The sequence below is a fragment of the Schistocerca gregaria genome, chromosome 7, assembly GCF_023897955.1.
Source record: "Schistocerca gregaria isolate iqSchGreg1 chromosome 7, iqSchGreg1.2, whole genome shotgun sequence".
NCBI lineage: Eukaryota > Metazoa > Arthropoda > Insecta > Orthoptera > Acrididae > Schistocerca > Schistocerca gregaria.
Window position 1 is genome coordinate 401,817,143 of NC_064926.1, and position 18,921 is coordinate 401,836,063.

Genomic DNA, 18,921 nt, shown 5'->3' on the forward strand with positions numbered 1-18,921 from the left:
AAATAAATGTACCATATATAGGCTATGACCACTCAAAAACCACTTTAGAATTTAAATTGACAATGGACTAGTAAAATTAAGAATAAAAACAGACACAGAGCTAGCAAGAAACAAACTCATCAGGCAGGAATTCATAAATGTAGATTTTGAGAACCTACTTAAGAACTGCTAGGCATGCCAAATTAACATAAGGAACAACATCAGGATCTTGAAAAATGAAAACTGTACAGAAAAAAGGGGCATCTATGTAAAAAAGACACTTAAGCAATCAGCAAAATATATTGCAGGTACGAAGGAGACAAATGGAAAGAAAATCTCAAATGAAACAAGGCCACTGTTAAATAAGAAGGGGAAGTTTCAAGCACAAAATTTAGAGAAATTATTAAAAACAATAAGAATATGGATGTGACAAAACAAGAACTTATGTTGAGTATACATCAGATTTTATTCCGTATAATATCACATTGACTAAAAAGAGAGAGAAAATTATACATGCATTCAAAGATTTCTTAAAATGTTTGTATACTTCAAAAGGATGAATCAGAAACAAAGCTAGCTAATAATGACACAATTTGACAGGGAGGCAGGCAAGGAGATTCCACATCACCAAAACTATTATCAGCAGGCCTAGAAGAACTTTCCACCTCTCCGTACGTGCTCATGGAACATACCTGGACCAACTTCATTTCGCTGACAACATTTTACTGGTGACCTCTAGTAAATTTCTGCAACTAATGGAAGAACTTAATAGGCCTAGACCAAGATTGACAGTTGCCCTGAAAATTAATTATAATACACTATACAATGTATAATCAACACATCAGAAGGACATTGCACACATCAAAATGAAGTCATAGAATCAGTTGAATTTTTGTATTTTTGGCAAAAGAAATAGATAATAAAATGGCCTCAAATACTTTTTGATAAACACAAGTTTTCAAAACTAAGCTTTCAATGTATTTCTAATGGAAAGTTTACAATAAATGTGTATTACCAGCTTTGACTAATGACAGTGAGAGATAATCATAAAAAACAGAGTTGTTCAGGGAGATAATGAGAACTGAATTAAGAATTATTGTATGCACACTGTTACTTGACACATCATACAGGAGATGGTGAGTGGCTATGGCTTCCATGTGGACTGTCGAATTATTGTGTGTGTGTGTGTGGTACTGGGAAACAAACTAGAGCAGAAGATGTAATTGTGACTATAATGATGATGGTGGACAGGAGATACACATAGGCAAAGGGATGGCTGATGGACTGAGGAAATTCTTAGTTGGATTCAAAGGCATAAGAAAAGACCAACAGAATGACCTAATGGAAGGCAGGAAGATGAAGAAAGGTTGCAGAGACAACATGGATGAATGTAGCTACACATCTTAAGGCATAGAGAGGTCTGGAGGAGAACTTTATAAAGAACTGGTTGGCCGACAGAGGGTGATGATAGAATTATGGCACAAAATTTAATTAAAAGAAAGGAATATAATTCAAATAGAGGTGTAAAAGTGATACAAATTAATATACTGTACTTTGTTTCTGTAAGCAATAACTATCACTCAAATTGAAAAGATATGAGCAAATTAAAAAAGAAACCTGTTATGGTTCAGGACAGGAAAAAATTATTTTTTTTATGGCCAAATTTGTTATCATCTTTTTTTCCATTCAGTGCTATTTTTCACCTCAATCGGTGTTATTTTCTATCGGAGTCATCATTATTTATACAAATTAATACTCTTTACAAATACATTATTATTTATTTGCCCAATTAGGTGTATTTTCTGCTAAATTCAGTTTATTTTTTGACACATCTACTACCATTTCCTACCAAAGCCAGTGTTGTTAATGCCACAAATATTCTTTTTTACCTAATCTGGTAACTTTTTTGCCAAATTCTGCGTCTGTTTTGCCAAATTCAGTGTCCATCAAATTTTGTGGTTCTTTTGTCAAATTCCGTGTTGTTTTTGCCAATTTTGGCACTCTATTCGCTGTCGCATCAAAGTTCATTATGCGGGAAAAGATCCGTCCGTTTAAGATTATACACAAACCTCATCTTTAATGAGATAAGAAGTCAAAATGCAGTTTTAACATTCAATAACTATCAGTTACAAATACTAGTGAACTGCCATCATCAGGTCTATAACATTTTTACATGGCAAAACTACAAATTTCCCCATGTCTCCTAAAAATGCTCTAAACAAAGCAGCCATGGAAGTTCTGGGAAAGAAAAGAAAATTTAAGACAAAGAAAGATGTAAAGATCTGGACTGAAGAAATACAAGAGGCTATTAAGAAAAAATTTACAGCATACAGAACACTTTTAGGCAATCCTACAGCAGAGAATCAGGAAGTTTATCAAATAAAGAGAAATACAGCACAGAACCTAGTAAACAAGAGCCATCGATGTTTACAAGATAGATTCACTTCAAACGTTGATAATGATGTCCATGGTCAATAGTTTTTATGTTGCAAGGCATTGAAAATGTTACATAAAGAACAGAAAGACACTGTGAAACTAACTGATTGACAAGAAATCCTGGCATTCCTACTTTGGAAATCTTTGGTATTAAGATAAGAATTCCAAGGGGAAAAAAACCATATACAGATGAACTTCTTGGATTAGACATCTCTCTTGAGGAGGGTACTGTCATAGTAAAAGCCTTAAAAACACAAAAGAAGCAGGATTGGACAGGATTAATGCTGATAGCTGTAAATATGGTGGAAGCTTCTTACATGTTCACTGACATGGGGATACAACTAACAGCACCAGCAAAAACAAATAAAGAAGTCAAACAAGGTTGCTGTCTCTCCCCAACACTTCTTAATATTTAAGTGAATGATGTCATAGTAGGATGGAAACAAATTTTCAAGTGCAATATAATACTCCCACCATTTTATGCAGATTATCATTATAATGAATCATCCTCCTCTAACATTACCTTATTTGTTATAGAGATAGCCGATACCACGTATACTATCGATTCTTGCATAGGTTAAAATTATCTCAGCTATTTCACTAATAGAACGCATATGATTTTGTATATGGTGTGTTATATTTCAAGCTAAAATATATAAAAAGAAATTAATGCGTTACAATCAATATGTACAAACAGATAAAATTACTCTTCTTTTAAGAATAATTGAAATTACGAAATTTCTGGCATACTTAAGATTCATATTATTAATTGTGCAATCAAATACTAATTATTATATTTGTTTCTGTTTATTTATGAAATCATGATATAATTTAGTAAAAGAAAGTTTGTAAACTCGCAAACTCTATGGAAACTATGAGTAACGCATAATGTAGGTAGTCGTGGGCCTGCCTATGATGGAAGTAGACAAATTGCTAACCTTGTCAACAACAATGTGAATTCATGTTCTGGAGTGAAAATTGTAAAGTTAGTGTGATTTAGAAGAACGGGATGAAAATAAAAGAAAATCATAGCAATAGACAAATCTTTATCAGTTATTTCATCTGCAGAAACCCATTAAATCAAAATTTTCAGCAGCAAGAATGTACTCTTAGACACAAGATTTTGAGCCAGCAACAACAACAAAGAGATAATGGAGATAAGTAAAAAGTTATAATTTTGTAAATCTTACACCTCTCGAAGCTTTTGAAAATAGTGAAGATACTAAGACAATGAATTTAATAGTGATGTGTGGGAGGGTAAGATTACATGTGTTATTGTAATACAGTCTAAAGAGGGCTATACAACTTGAAAATATAGGAGAAGAATATGGGTTCATAATTTCCACATAAATCAAAAATAAATTCCCAAATTGAGATAAATTACAAAATACTGGGGCAGTTACCTATCTTTAAATATCTTGCATGTGAAATATACACAACAACACATCACAACACAAAAATCAAACTTTGCAAATTTAAACATAAATGTGCAACAATTCAAAAAAATCTGAAGTATAAAACCAGAAAGAAATGTAAATTGCAACCTTTTTGAAAGAGGCAGTAGTGGTAGTGTTTGAAAGTGAGATGTTGGTACTCTCAAAGAAAAAAAGATGGAAAATTACATCACCTGAGATGAAATTTCTCAGGGCAGTCAAAGGCTGCACACTGACAGGCAATTTACAAAACACAAACATAAGACTAGAGCTACAGATTTTCAATTTGGAAACCAAAATATAAAAGCAACGGGAATAACTATTTCGAAAAAATGCATCAAGATTGTCTACCTGGAATCACCATGAACTAAAAGACCACTGGATGTACAAGGACAAGATGGTTTCTGAAACAGGCTGTGTACCCTGCTCCACGAAGTAAAGATGATGATGAAATGCTTAGGGAAACAATTGAGACTTATTCAAAGGAAGCATCTTAGCATTTGCCTCAAATGATTTTGGGAAACCACAATAAATGGTAGACCGGATTTGAAAACCATTTCTAAAAACTATGAGTCCAGTGCCCTAGTCAATGAGTTACCTAGTTCACTATAAGATAAGGTTTAGGTTTGATGTTCAATTGTGAATTACAAGAAAACAGTAAATATAAGGATAAGAAAACCAAGAACAAAGGTCAGAAACAATATAACTGGGAGGATGTAGAACTGAGCAAGCACTGTACACAAAATTTACAAGGGCGATGGCAAAAATTATTGGAAATATGAAATAAAAGGTTTAGCAAATATTTTAAGAATTCTTAGGAACTGTTGTAATATTAAGTTCTCGCATTTTATTCAGATACGCGTTGCTTATTAAAACAGGGTGTGCTATTGTGGAGAAATCTGAGTTTTAAAGAACATTCATTTAAATTTCAAAATTGAACACTTGTATAATGAAAGGGTTTGCTGATTGGTATGTGTGCAGAAGATTTTTTTAAAGATTTTAAAATTGTCATTTTTTTCAGGAATTTTCAGAACTGAATTGCTAAACTCACAAATCTATCACAGCAAGTCAACCAACCTTAGGAATCATCTCCACCTGACCATCTCCAGTTTGGATAAGATATTGCATTGATGTCCTCAAATGAATGAAACTAAGTTTGAACATTTGCACTCAAGATACAAAAAAATTCAAAAAGCTTTCAATAGGAGACTGCAAAATGTCATGTGAGCTCTTCAAAGTGTTGCACAAATTTAAGTTGCTTTCCAGCATGATTTGACACCTTTTGACTTCTTTCTTTGCTGTTTCATTAAGGACAATAGGACAATGTTTACATACTAACACTTACACAGAACCCAGAAGAGTTGAAGAACCAAATCCATACTGCCGTAAAAGGGTGACAACGGACATGCTTACCCGGGAGGAATTTGAGTATCGATGAGACAGTGTTCGTGTTGCTGGAGGAGGACATATTGAACATCTATAATCTACACTTGAGAGATTTGCAAAAACGTGTCCCAAGCTTCATAGTCGCACATTTTACTGTTTCAGTGCACGATTTGTGATGGTACAACTGGAACACCATACTGGTACCTTTGATGAGAAAAAAATCAGAACCGCAGATTTTGAGATGTGGTACGCCAGAGCTTTTGCGCAGTTGAAGCTATGTAAAATGAATGTTGTATTTCCACTTTTAAAATTCTCAGAAAAGCATTAAAATAATGTATTAAGAAGCCTACATTTCAAAAACCACACGTGGGTGGTCACAGCCCTGGAACTATTACTTTTACGAACTGAGCACTGGAAATATTCGTGTTCTTTATGAAACACCCTGTATTAAGATTATGCCTCATGAACACAAATGGGAAGCCCTGAAAGGAAGACAATGCTCTCTTCACAAGGCACTACTGCAAAAGTTTAGGGAATAAGGCATTTGAGGCCACCTGCAAATCGATTCTTCTAGCACCAATGTACATTTCCCATGACTATGTAGATAACATGAGAGAAATTAGGCCTCATACAGAGTCTTACAGACAGTTTTTATTACCTTGCTCTATTTGCAAGTGGAACAGGAAAGGACTAGTAGTGGTACACTCTGCCATGCATCATACGGTGGCTTGTGGAATCTACACGGACATATAGACACGGATATTCTGTAGGTTGGGAGGATTGTGGAACATTACTTTGAGTGATGTGGGGAAGTTAACAGAGTTACTGGTGTCAAAGGAGGAGACAACACAGGAGATATGTTTACAGATAAGCTGGATAGGGTACCATCTTTCAATAAAGGCTCTGGTAAGGTTATTGATACATTTCGACAACTCCTGCTTTTTACTGTACGTGAAATGCAATGTCGATGGGTGGTGAGGCTATATGAAACAGACTTTTTGACAAGGAACCTGTGACAGCTGTCAAAGTGGAGGTGCTTTTGGTGGTTGGTGCACTTGATATGAACGGGTGTATTTATGGAGCCATCTGAGAGGTGGAAGGACCAGGTAAAACAGATTTGGGAATAGGTGTTAAGATAATAGAGGAAGGAGCACAGATTTCCCTAAAAAATGTCATCAATTAATCTGAACCAGACAAAAGGTTCTAGGTGTTGAACGGAAAGGCAAGATGTCTACAGATGGCCCTTTAATAAGTTGGCACAGGAAGGTGCAATGCGAGCACTCATGGCAGTACCATGGTTTTATTTATAGACTTGATGATCGAAAGTGAAATAATGTGGATCAGGATGTGGTTGGCTACGAGTGTTAGGAAATAAGTGGTAGGTTTGGTACCAGGAGGACATTAGGGGAGATAAGTGTCTAGTGGTGACAAGGCCATAAGCATGAGGGATGTTGGTGTGTAAATACACTCCTGGAAATTGAAATAAGAACACCGTGAATTCATTGTCCCAGGAAGGGGAAACTTTATTGACACATTCCTGGGGTCAGATACATCACATGATCACACTGACAGAACCACAGGCACATAGACACAGGCAACAGAGCATGCACAATGTCGGCACTAGTACAGTGTATATCCACCTTTCGCAGCAATGCAGGCTGCTATTCTCCCATGGAGACGATCGTAGAGATGCTGGATGTAGTCCTGTGGAATGGCTTGCCATGCCATTTCCACCAGGCGCCTCAGTTGGACCAGCGTTCGTGCTTGACGTGCAGACCGCGTGACAGGACGCTTCATCCAGTCCCAAACATGCTCAATTGGGGACAGATTCGGAGATCTTGCTGGCCAGGGTAGTTGCCTTACACCTTCTAGAGCACGTTGGGTGGCATGGGATACATGCGGACGTGCATTGTCCTGTTGGAACAGCAAGTTCCCTTGCCGGTCTAGGAATGGTAGAACGATGGGTTCGATGACGGTTTGGATGTACCGTGCACTATTCAGTGTCCCCTCGACGATCACCAGAGGTGTACGGCCAGTGTAAGAGATCGCTCCCCACACCATGATGCCGGGTGTTGGCCCTGTGTGCCTCGGTCGTATGCAGTCCTGATTGTGGCGCTCACCTGCACGGCGCCAAACACGCATACGACCATCATTGGCACCAAGGCAGAAGCGACTCTCATCGCTGAAGACGACACGTCTCCATTCGTCCCTCCATTCACGCCTGTCGCGACACCACTGGAGGCGGGCTGCACGATGTTGGGACGTGAGCGGAAGACGGCCTAACGGTGCGCGGGACCGTAGCCCAGCTTCATGGAGACGGTTGCGAATGGTCCTCGCCGATACCCCAGGAGCAACAGTGTCCCTAATTTGCTGGGAAGTGGCGGTGCGGTCCCCTACGGCACTGCGTAGGATCCTACGGTCTTGGCGTGCATCCGTGCGTCGCTGCGGTCCGGTCCCAGGTCGACGGGCTCGTGCACCTTCCGCCGACCACTGGCGACAACATCGATGTACTGTGGAGACCTCACGCCCCACGTGTTGAGCAATTCGGCGGTACGTCCACCCGGCCTCCCGCATGCCCACTATACGCCCTCGCTCAAAGTCCGTCAACTGCACATACGGTTCACGTCCACGCTGTCGTGGCATGCTACAAGTGTTAAAGACTGCGATGGAGCTCCGTATGCCACGGCAAACTGGCTGACACTGACGGCGGCGGTGCACAAATGCTGCGGAGCTAGCGCCATTCGACGGCCAACACCGCGGTTCCTGGTGTGTCCGCTGTGCCGTGCGTGTGATCATTGCTTGTACAGCCCTCTCGCAGTGTCCGGAGCAGGTATGGTGGGTCTGACGCACCGGTGTCAATGTGTTCTTTTTTCCATTTCCAGGAGTGTACATTGCATCCAAAGTAACCAATAAGGAGTCTGGTGGTAACACAAAGGAACTGTGGAAAGGCAGTGAAAGTGAGTAGTGTCCTTAATTTAAGAGGGGGGTTATGGACAATGGTTTTGAGATGTTGTCCATCAACAAAGGCACAGATTTGTTCAATGGCAGCATTGTTCTCAGCCACAATAAAACAACCTTTGAGGAGACATGTGGGGTTGGGTTCATAGATTTTGAGGAGTAGGCAAAAGGTAGGAGTGTGCAGGTGGGGGATACTGGTGTGAGGAGACAGACATATTCAGATGACAGGTTTGGGATGGACCAATCCAGAGCTTATTATTCCTGCAGATAAAGGAACCACCACAATGATCATGAAACCTTATTGACAATGTGGCTGAAAATCTCTGCCAACTTTCTGACACCTCTGTAGACTAACCGTACACCAAGGATCTTAACTCAGAAGTCCAACAATACCTCCAGCAGCTCCTCAAGGTCTTAAGTCCATCCTAAAACCTAACACCTGAATCCATCTCTCTCCTTGCACCTGCAAACCCCCTCCCACCCCACCCTCCTACTTTTTATCTATTTCCCAATGTGGCTGTGTACAATGCCCCAACTGACACAAACATCTTCCGTTGTTGGCCAACTCCTTCCAACCACTGTACACAATTTCCCATCCTACATTCAAAATACTGCTTATTTCCTTAATAGCCCTACCACAGTTCCTGTCCCATTACCATCAGACTCCTTGTTGGTCACTGCAGATGCAATGTCTCTATACACCAATGTTTCTCATGTTCATGGCCTTGCGGTCATGGAACACTACCTTCCACAATATCCTCCTGACACAAAACCCACAGCCACACCCTGACCTACAATTCCTTTACTTTCAAAGACCAAATATATAAACAAATCCAAGTTCTGCCATGGTTACTAGAATGGCAACTTCCCATGCCAACTGATTTATTGGCCATCTAGACGAATCCTACCTCTCCAGTCAATACCCAAAACTGCTTGTATGGTTCAGATCCACTGATGACATTTTCATAATCTGGACTCATGATGATGACAACCTGATCTGGACTCGTGGCAAGGACAGCTTGCACTCCTTCCTTCATAACCTCAACATCTATTCCCAAATCTGCTTCACATTGTCTTTGTCAACTCAACAAGCGAACTTCCACCTCTCAAATGGCTTTATATGTATGTCTGTACATGTCAAGTGCTCCAACAATCAACAGTACCTTCATTCTGACAGATGTACTTGTACCATGTCTTTATTGACAGAGAATATTCTATTCAGGTCATCCATACAAAGTTCGCCTGTGCCACCTTCTCCTCTGACACCAATAATCCTGTAACTAACCACCAACCAGCACAGCTCTAATCACCCAGTATCACTTTGGCCTTGAAAAACTCCACCATATCCTTCGACAGGGCTTTGATTACCTTTTGCCATGCCCTGAGATGAGAGATATCCTTTCCAAAATCCTATCTACGTCACCCAAAGTAGTGTTCCACCACCTACCCAACCTCCAGAATATACTTGTCTGTCTCCACTCCACCCTGACCTTTCACATCACTCCCCTGTGTTTAACTCAGGTGCAAAACCTGTCCCACAAAGCCATCCACCACCTCCTATCACAGTCAAGTCACGGGCATCTGCTACCAAATAAAAGGCAGGGCCACACTGAAAGTAGCCATGTTGTATATCAGCTGTGCTGCAATTACTGTACGTTATTCTGTGTGGGAATGGCAAGTAACCAACCGTCCACTCACAAGAATGCCAAATGTCAAACACTGGCCAACCGCAAACTTGACACTCCAGTTGCCATGTATGCTGTGCACCACAATGCCAATGTCTTGAACTGATGCACCACTATACAGTCCATTGGACATTACCTGTTTCTCTGAACTACACAGATAGAAATGGAATTCTCTCTACAGCATATATTGCACTCTCACAATCCCCCTGGCCTAAAGCTCACTTTACATTTTCTGATCTTTCTTCTGTCCACAACACTCCTTCCCCATTCAGGTCATGTACTGTCTTATCCTACCACACTTCCTGACCCTTCCCTCACCTCCCCCCCCCCCCTTCATTATCCATGCAGACTCTCTCTCTCTCTCTCCCTCTCCCCCCCATCTTTTCACCCCTCTCCCCCTTGTCTCCCTCTTAACCTCCACATTCCTCTCCTTTCCTACCCTGTTTCCCTCTCTCTATCCTTATTACATGCTCTATCCGCTGAATACCTTCCATCTTGTGCAGCTGCTGAGTCATCTTGTGAAATACCTGCCTCATACTAGTCTTCTACCCCCGTCCTTGCCTTGTGCATACTTTCCTATCTCCTCCACCTATTTCCAATTTTTCCAAACAGGCTTTTGAAGTCATTGATAAAATATTTCGCTCACTAAGACAATAACACTGTATCTGTGTTAGCTCTAAAATCCAAAGAAACTCCCTTCAGGCTTGGGTCTCCAAGTTGAAAATTCAACCATTACAGAACCCAATTCTTGCACTTTCAATTAAATGTTCATTCGTCACCTTTTTTGTCATAATATTTCAAGTGAATCAAAATGCATTAAGTGAACTGTTATATTTGAAACCAATGAAACTTTCTGGAAAAGCTGTACTTGTTAAAACAACCATCTAGGTCACAAACGGTGTTTTTTTTCTGTTAATCATTTTCAGTCATAGAAAGATCTTCTTCAGGGTATTATGTAATTAACAGCGTAATCCATGACTAATACAGCCACTCAACTTGTACAGCATTACGTAAGCAACATAGTTACAAAATAAAAATACTACATGCATATAACTACTGGTGATGAGACAGCTCTGTGTATTGGCTCCACACATCACCAATGGGTATATAAATGTTGTATTTTTATTTTATTGATATGTTGTTTCTTAATGCTATATGAGGTGAATAGCAGTATTATTCATGAACCACTTTGTTCTTTTCAGAATTACACACTGGGATGAAGATGGTCTTTATCACAGTTGTTCCACGTATGAGTTCAAAAATTAAACACTGTATTTTTATTTTATGGCTATGTTGTTGCTTAATACTATATAAGGTGAATAGCGGTATTATTCCTGGTCCACTTTGTTAATTTCAGAGTTATGTACTAGTCTGAAGATGGTCTTGATCACTGTTGTTCCACTTATGACTTCAAAAATTAAAGCTGTACTTGAAAGTTGAACTACTGCACAAATATTTGTAGGTTTCTTATAAAGAATGTACTTGTTAAACTGTTGGCCATTTTGCAAGACAAGCAATAAATTAAGTGCAGTTATATGTAAAAGCAATAAATACTAAAAGTTGTACTGATTACATATACAATATAGTGTTTTACAAATATAATTGTAGTCTCAAAAAGTTGAAAAATTATCGTGACTGAATTTTCCCCAACTTTAACCTCGTGATGCGCAAATTGGTAAATGGCAGAGCTCTGAAATTTTTATGGTGCACTGAATACAAAAAGTTGTACATCTAATCCAAATATTTGTCTTACATTATTAATTCTTGTAATTTTAAATCATCAAATTCGGCCAAACCTGTCAAGATCATATACATTTTGCAGGCCTCTCACGCCTAGAATTTTTTTTTGCTTTGAGCTGATGAAAAGGCATAACTCCCACACGGAAGTGTGTGTCAAGGGCCTACATGAGAAGTATGTGGTGTACCCATAAAGATGTCATCAACCCAGAGTTTGGTATCAACATGACTGTCTTTTAATTAGACCTGGTCCTGTTGTAGGTGGTATGCCATTGTCTTCCGACATCTGAAATTATTTATGCAGCCAGTTGCAGGAAGACCTGCAGTGTAACGTGGACTCCAACTCATTGTAGAATTCACTATTTGTCACATAAACAAATGTTGGCAATGGTGAGAGAAGTGATAAGTAACATAAAAATCTAAGCACTGACCAGGTATCAAATTTGAGACTCTTGGATATGTAGCCTGCACTTCATGATTGAGCTGAAACAATCTACAATTTATTAAAAACTAAATAAACAGTCCTAATAATAGTTTCTACAGCACTGAACTGACCATCAATCATTCACAATGACCAAGCTGTCATAGTGAATATTCTGGGCATTGTGTTATGTCTTTCATATAAAGAAAATGCCTAGTAATTTTCTGTTGAACAACTCAAGAAAATATGGAACTCACTGAATAAGCCTGTGACAAGAAGAAGTCATTAAGTGGTGCGAGTGAGAAAATTCATCTTAAAGTAGTCTGCAGTCTTCAAAATAGGGCAACGACGGGTAGTATGGGCCAGCTGGTTTTTCGACTATTTACTACAAGATAGCAGCACGGTACACAATGTAATCTTTGCCACCAGTTCAATTTCATCATGTGCAGAGAGTTATTTTGATTCCCACTATCATAACGTCTGTGAGTGATTATTGCTTGTTTGTGCTCCTTCAAATTTTTACCCCAAATAGTTTTTAACATCACCCTGAATCATTACAGTAAGAATATGAAACTAGAGCTGTTATTTAATTTAATCTGTTAATATAAGACACTGACAATTGGATTTCGTTTGCTCTAAAATGTTTCACTTACTATCATGTTTTCATATCAGTGTGAATATGGTAATATGGGCCATGCTACATGTGGTATGGGCCATGGACCTCATTTCCTTTTTTAGGATACTATGCCAACAATAAGAAAATACCAGAAAGTGAAGTTTGGGGAGAACAGTCAGAGAATGACACGAAAAATGCTGTTCCAAGTGTACTGGAAAATAAATTTTCCAAAACAGCCACCTCTGACCGATACTATGTACCTAGAAGCACTCTAAAAAGAAAGTTAAAAGCTATAGCAAATAATGAGCCAACTGATATGAAACCACAAATGGAGGCTTTTAAGGCAACTTTTGATGAAAGCTGTGAAAAACTGTTAGTAACTCATCTGACAGAATTAGATTCGAGTCTAATGCCCCTGTTCAAAACAGTGTTTTTGAAACTGGCCTATGACCTGACAAAAACATTAATCTTGATTCACAGATTCAACAAAAGGACAAAAACGGCTGGAAAATATTTTTATGCCAGTTTTATGAAGAAGCACCCATATTTGACATACAAAAAACCACAATCAACTAGAATGATGCAGTGTGTAGGGTTTAATAAGACAAGTCAAAAGGTTCTTCAGCTAGTTTGAAATTCTCTTAAAAAAGCATTCCTTTCATTCACCCCAAATTTTTAATGCAGACAAGACTGGCGTATTACGTATGCATGAAAATGACAAGGTCATTACAATGAAAGGCAAATATTAAATGGGGGAAAATTACTTCTGGAGAGAGGAGACGTAATGTTACAGTTCTATTTTTCATGCGTGGAACTGGGCAATTTATTCCTCCAATTTTTATTTTCCCAAGAAAACTAATGAATGAGCACTTCTTGATTGGTGCTCCAAATGAAATCATTAGTTTTTCCAACTTCTAGCAGTTGGATGACAGCTGAGGCTTTTCTTAATTGACTTCGACACTTTGTTTCCTTCACAAAGCTCTCAGCAGATCATTTCTTGCTGATTGTAGATGGGCATGCCAGTCACAAGGACTTAGATATCATGTTTGCTCGGGAAAACCATGTCCATATGTTAAGTTTTTCCCACACACTTATAAGTTGCAGCTTCTGGATAGGAAATTCATGAAATCTTTCGAAAACTGCTACAACGCTGCTTGCAGTTTGTGGATGAGGGTTAATCCAGGGTCAAGAATTAATGACTTTGGTGTTGCAAAATTTGTAGCTGATGCCTACAAGAAAATGTGTGAAGTAGATTTTGCTGAAAATGGATTTTAATGGACTGGCATTTACCCGACAAATCCAGACATATTTACTGATTTGGACTTCATAGGCAGTGATGTTACCAACATTGTACAGGAATCTCTCCCCAAGATGACGTTTGATGGGGCTGTTGTTGTTACAGCCAAGACACCCACATTGATCTCACCAGCAGCTCTGATAGCTCCCCCTCAGCTTGCTTCCCAGGCAGAAACTACAATCACTTCTTGAGAGACCACCACTTCTTCCAATGCACTACATTCCAGTGAACATTCTGATTTTGCAAGTGTTTTAAAAGTGGTGTCGCCTTTGCCCTCCTGCAGCAAAAACAGGTTGACACGTTGGAAAAGAAAAGCAGAGAGAAGCGAAATATTGACATCTACTCCAATAAAAAATATGCTGACAGATAAAGACTGAGAAGAGCAAAAGGAAAAAGCACAACACCAAAAGGAACAAATAAAATTTTCAAAACAAGAACAAACTATGATCAATAAGAAGAAGAGGAAGAAGAAAAAGCAACAAATCATTTTTTTTTTTTTTTCCATAAGGACAGTCCTACACCAAACACTTCTCAAGATGTTGTAGATGTAAAATGTATTGTGTGTGGAGAAAGCTATGAGGAAAACTAGATTCAATGCAACAAGTGTGGAGGCTGGGCACATGAGCTCTGTGCAGACATTGATGACTTACTGTTTTACTTTTGTGATCTCAGTAAGCTAAATAAATCATAGAGTAAATGAGCTACAATATTTTATACATTGTATATAGTATTAAACAATAAAAGATTTATTCAAAACAGTGTTTTTAATTTATAAACATAATCATATTGGTGTGGCCCATACCACCTGCCACTTTTTAAAATGCCCGAACTGCACGGTTAATTCTAATTACATTTTGTGTTACATTCTCTTCATATATTGCTAAATATATTTTTATTACTTAGAGGAAAAAAGTTGAAAATATGATTTTTTTCGCTAATAACTGAGTTAAGCTACAAATATATTTTGTAATTTACATTTTTCCATAAATGGCCTACAATACCCCTACTATACCTGTTATAGTGCATGTGGAAACAATTTTCTCATCACGACACTAATAGAAACTACAATCCAATATATATTCTTACAAAAAATGAATAGACCCAGGCCCCACATTACTTAAATTTGATTCAGATCTTCTTATATAGGTAGGACATAAGCAGATACACCAACCTTCACACAAAGCACTCCTTGAGAAGTGTATTTCGCATGCTTCGTTCTATACGAGAATGTCTTGAAGTCTGCCGCAAGTATGGGTTTTTTACTTGCAAACATAAGACCACTGCCTTTAACAAACAAAAATATGAGATTTAGTTCTTACTTCAATTTCTTATCTACAATAAACAATCATATATGTAATTACGTACTAACAGAGGCCGTACATACGACAAAAAAATCGTTGTAATGTATAAGCTGAAGAATTTACCTAACATACAGTGATTGATGTCCCATGAATATTCACCGACGTCATATAAAAAATATTTGAACTCATCTTTAAGTCTGTCAATTAATATTAAAGCATAAGAACGTTCCCACACTTCCTGGAGACACAAGAAGTCCGTGTACGGAACTTCTGAATGCAAACTCTCTAGTTTACTACACACTTCGTAACCAGCATCATCTTGGTCTAAGTTATGCAAGTGTTTTCCTGTATGATTTGTGAATATTTCCGCGATAGCAGCTGCTCTAGATTTTGAGTCTGTAACATTATTTAATCTGCAGACAAATTCTGGTGCCAATAATACATTAGCCGATCCAAATGTGAAATATTTATTTTCATTTCTCTTCGAAATAAAAGCCGACTCGCAGTCTGAATTGACCTCCACATAGGTATACTTCTCTTGTTTGAAATTACGGCAAATTATCAACCACAAAACGATTCCAATTACGCCAACTGGACTTACTACTATCACTAGCAGCAAATAAATACTTCCCATTATTATGTTCATTATTTTATCTTCAACACTTCTAGCTGCAGATTCTCTAACAACACAACATGACAATAACAAACTGAGCAATGTTACCCAGGGTAACATTAAGTTGTACGAGATTGTGTCCAATAAATCGGCATTTTTGCTGTAGTATCGTGTTGCAATATCTAGCCTGTATTGTAGCTCTGGTGTATCATCTTTCGCATCGTCAAGTTGTTTCTCACTACAATCACACTCTTCCATGGCTATTCGCGAACACGAATCACCGTTCTGATTAGAATTTCTGACGAAACTGGTGATGACTGACGCGTTCAGTTGCCGACACAAGACATTTCATGACTACTTCACAGAAAACGCAATCTACCCCAACCCCATCATTGTATTTTAATAACAAATCGGCTTCTGCTCCACTGTTTACTATACGCTGTTTGCACAGAAATGTCTATGGTTTGTTGTCATCACCATCATAGGGTTTATTACATAAAGGTCACACTACAGGCCTGTTCACACGCAACGATCTGTCTGAGCAAATATCTGCGCACATCAAATCTGCGCAGAGAGATCGTTGCGTGTGGACAGAAGATTTGCCCCAACTTGAGGTGTGTGCAAACCTGGAAGTTGAATAATCTCCGTACATGTTCACTCAAAACGTATACAATAAATGGCTTATAAATCAAATGAAGATTAGCCTTAATTTATGACAGGCAAAACGAAGAATAGGGAGAGAAGTGGTAGCGTTTGGGTCGCGACTGACTTATTGCAAGGCGACAGTTGTGCTGGTCAACGTGGTTGTGTCATGCGCTCTCTGCTTACAGTAAGCGTTCACTGGGAACATAGGCCACAGTTTATATGATTGAAAAACATTGTCTCAACTGGAAACTCGCTGCATGGTAAAGTGAATCTTGGCTAACGGTTTTGCTCTGAACTCGGGGTGTTGGTATAAAACAGACCACTTAGCATAATTTAAAACAAAACACTGCGCCGACGCGGACTCTTCGAGTATTTGCTACACTAAATAATTATAAAAAGCGTTGTTATTAAGCTATTTTTAAACTTCTACAGGTGTTATAAATATAATATAAGTTTTGTTAAATTAGTGGAAGTGTTAGTGAAGTTTAAAATAAGATTAAACTGTGTAAGAAGCGTATATTTCTTCTCGCGCCTGTAGCACGAATCCTAGGCCTAATTTCACGCGCGCGAATCGTAAGTAAGCAGTGAATTAAACTTATAGGTAAACGTTTTCAATTGGTATAAATATATTATAAGTGTTGTTACATTAGTGGAAGTGTCGGTGAAGTGTTGAATAAGATTAAACGGGGTAAGAAGTTTATTTTCCTTCTTGCGTGATAAATCTTGAAAATAGGTTTGACCTGTTGCCTCAGTCAGAATCGGATGAGCCTCATGTAGCTGAAGCTGTAGAAAGGGCACAACAAACTTTCAAGGATTTGAAAAAGGCAGGGAAATTTGTAAAGAGAAAGAAAGTTCTGTTGTTAGGTAGTTCCCATGGTAGAGGTGTTGGCCAACTACTGCAGGTCCAGAGTACCAGTCACAAACTTTTTCAAGCCTAGTGCAGATCTGGGTCAGTTAACAGAGGATATAGGTTCTCTATGCAAGGATTTCACGAAGGAGGGTGCCATGGTTATAGTGGGTGGTCCGGGAAACAGCATTGATAGAGACTCTGAATATTCCATAGAGAGTGACCTGGTGAAGATAGCATCAGCAACGAAGCATACGAGTGTGGGATTTGTGTCTGTGTTGATACGCCATGATCGGCCTCATTTGAACTCTTCTATAGGGAGAGTGAACTTGGAGTTGGAGTGGCTGCTTAGGACGGATATAGGGTCCCATATTGGTTTGATTCCTGTGGATGCTATTGATAGGAGGGACTACACTAGGCATGGCCTTCACCTCAATAGGAAAGGGAAGGGAAAACTGTCTGGCTTGATTGCAGAAAACTTAAGGGGGGGACACTGTCACAAGTGGTAAAATACCAGTGGTCACAGGTGTCAGAGGGATGCCTTTTTTAGGATAGGGAAGGGGGATAGAAAACGACTTTTAAGAGAGATTGGCAGACAGACTCAGTTTGAGAAAATAGATGAACAGAAGTCAGATTTTAGCATACAGCCTCCATTTAAACAATCTTTAACAGAAAGTAATCAGAAACTGCCAGTTCATCTTCGCCAAAGCAGTTATAATCGCATTAGTATGCAGTATCAGTTATCTTTATTACACCAGAACATTCCGGGACTCAGAAATAAAGTTGAAGAACTACTCATGTGTATCGATGAAATGAATTCATCTAACGAAATTGACATAATCTGCATCTCTGAACATCAAATAACCACTGGTATAGATATGTTAGACATTCCAGGATTTAAGCTAGCTTTCTACTTCTACAGAGTAGATATGGAGGCAGGAGGAGTTGCCACATTTATTAAAAACTCCCATAAATTCAAGAACATTGACATTAATAAATTCTGTTTGGAGCAGCATCTAGAAGCATGTGCAACAGAAGTAGAGTTCCATAACAGATCCTATATAATAGTAACTATTTACCGAGCACCTGCAGGAAATTATAATCTATTCATAAATCATCTAGAAGCTGTTTTGGGTTATTTAACAGTAAGAAACAAAGAAATTTTGATTGATGGTGACTTTAATACAGATTTTCTAATTCAATCTTCCAGTAAACATTTACTGCAGTTAGTAATGTTGTCTTTCAATCTAACTCACACTGTAAACTTTCCAACTAGGATTACTAATTTAGTACAATTCTAAGTTAGTTGTGTAACCAGTCAATTATAACTGGGACATTTCCTGACTGGCTGAAATATGCAGATGTTAAGCCTCATTTCAAGAAAGGGGATAAAGAGATGCCATCAAACTACAGACCGATTTCACTTTTGCCAGCATTCTCAAAAATTTTAGAAAAAGTAATCTACAGGCAGCTTCTTAACCATCTGACCACAAGTAACATATTATCAAGAACACAGTTTGGATTTCTGAAGGGTTCTGATATCGAAAAGGCTATTTACACCTACAGT

The 18,921-nt window shown here is 38.6% G+C and overlaps 1 protein-coding gene across 2 annotated transcripts in view; it reads right to left on the bottom strand.

The window, feature by feature from the left end:
* Positions 1 to 16,805, bottom strand: part of LOC126281426 (sphingomyelin phosphodiesterase 3-like) — a 51,018-nt gene extending 34,213 nt beyond the window's left edge. The window contains exons 1-3 of one of the 2 annotated variants that reach the window (XM_049980375.1): positions 16,489 to 16,636; positions 15,120 to 15,232; positions 672 to 776 (exon numbers count right to left, since the gene is read on the bottom strand). In XM_049980375.1, the coding sequence (XP_049836332.1) occupies positions 672 to 686 (15 nt within the window). In that variant the 5' untranslated portion in view covers positions 687 to 776; positions 15,120 to 15,232; positions 16,489 to 16,636. Of the gene's footprint in view, positions 1 to 671; positions 777 to 15,119; positions 15,233 to 15,372 lie in introns of both variants that reach the window. The other variant, XM_049980374.1, reaches the window with a different exon arrangement.
* Between the last annotated feature and the right edge of the window lie 2,116 nt (positions 16,806 to 18,921).